Consider the following 1,119-nt stretch of genomic DNA (forward strand, 5'->3'; position numbering starts at 1 on the left):
CTGGCTAATTTTTTGTATTTTTAGTAGAGATGGGGTTTCACCATGTTAGCCAGGATGGTCTCGATCTCCTGACCTCGTGATCCACCCGCCTTGGCCTCCCAAAGTGCTGGGATTACAGGCGTCAGCCACCGTGCCCGGCCAACACCCAGCTAATTTTTGTATTTTTAGTAGAGATAGGGTTTCCCCTTGTTGGCCATGGTCTCAAACTCCTGACCTCAAGTGATCCACCTGCCTCAGCTTCCCAAAGTGCTGGGATTACAAGCATGAGCCACCGCATCTGGCCCCCAACTCACTTTAGCTGTAGCTCCTTGTCTCCAGCCCTGGACGCATCCATCTTGACCCGAACCCAGAAAGTGACTGGCTCAGCCATGTGTTCAGGGCTATAGGGTTTCAGGGCTGCCAGCCACAAAGTCACCATCTTGCAGCCCTGGGCTTGTTTACCCAGTTTCTTCAAACTCTCCACTTGTAGCCGGAAGCACCTGTGCAACTGACCAGAGAAAGGGAACAGACCAAACTGGAGAGGAACCAGTGAGTGTGTATGTTGGAAAGGGATGTACATGCATAGGTACATACACCACATGGTGGGGTGGGGTTGGCAGGTGGGCCTCCTGAGCCACCCCCACCCAAGACAGGAGACACCTAAGAATGAAATACTCTGAGTGCCTTCAACTCAGAGGCTCCAATCCACACCCTTGAAAACCTGCTTCTCCTCCTGTAATCCTTCTCAGCAAATGGCACTGCCTTCTCCTGAGTCAGAAATGTGGGGCCATCTCTGATGTTCCCTTCTTTCGCTCTCCCTCCTACCAGTCACCTACTAGGTTAATCCTTGGCTTCTTGCACCCATCTACTGCATTCCATCCCTTGTGCAGCTGCTTCAGTTCAGCCCACCCCTCCCTGCCTAGGTTACTATAGCAGCCTGATTACCCAGTCTTTTCTCCTGCACTTTGTTCATCACAGCGAAGTCAGGGAAATCCAAAACGCCTGTCTGCTGTCATGCCTCCACTTAAATCCTTTAGAGGCTTATCACTTCAGTCAAGATGAAACCCAAGCCCCTCTATGACCTATCTTGCTTGCCAATCCCGCCAATGCATCAGTTCACAGGTATTCTTGCTTAAGAAC

General features: G+C 51.2%; 1 protein-coding gene across 1 annotated transcript in view; it reads right to left on the reverse strand.

Annotated features, from left to right (window-relative positions):
* Nucleotides 1-1,119, reverse strand: part of ESPL1 (extra spindle pole bodies homolog 1 (S. cerevisiae)) — a 28,676-nt gene that overhangs the window by 21,788 nt on the left and 5,769 nt on the right. The window contains exon 7 of the mRNA XM_011930525.1: nt 294-487. Within this exon, the coding sequence (XP_011785915.1) occupies nt 294-487 (194 nt within the window). The remainder of the gene's footprint in view (nt 1-293; nt 488-1,119) is intronic.

The sequence above is a fragment of the Colobus angolensis genome, unplaced genomic scaffold (assembly GCF_000951035.1).
Source record: "Colobus angolensis palliatus isolate OR3802 unplaced genomic scaffold, Cang.pa_1.0 Scaffold87, whole genome shotgun sequence".
Taxonomy (NCBI): domain Eukaryota; kingdom Metazoa; phylum Chordata; class Mammalia; order Primates; family Cercopithecidae; genus Colobus; species Colobus angolensis.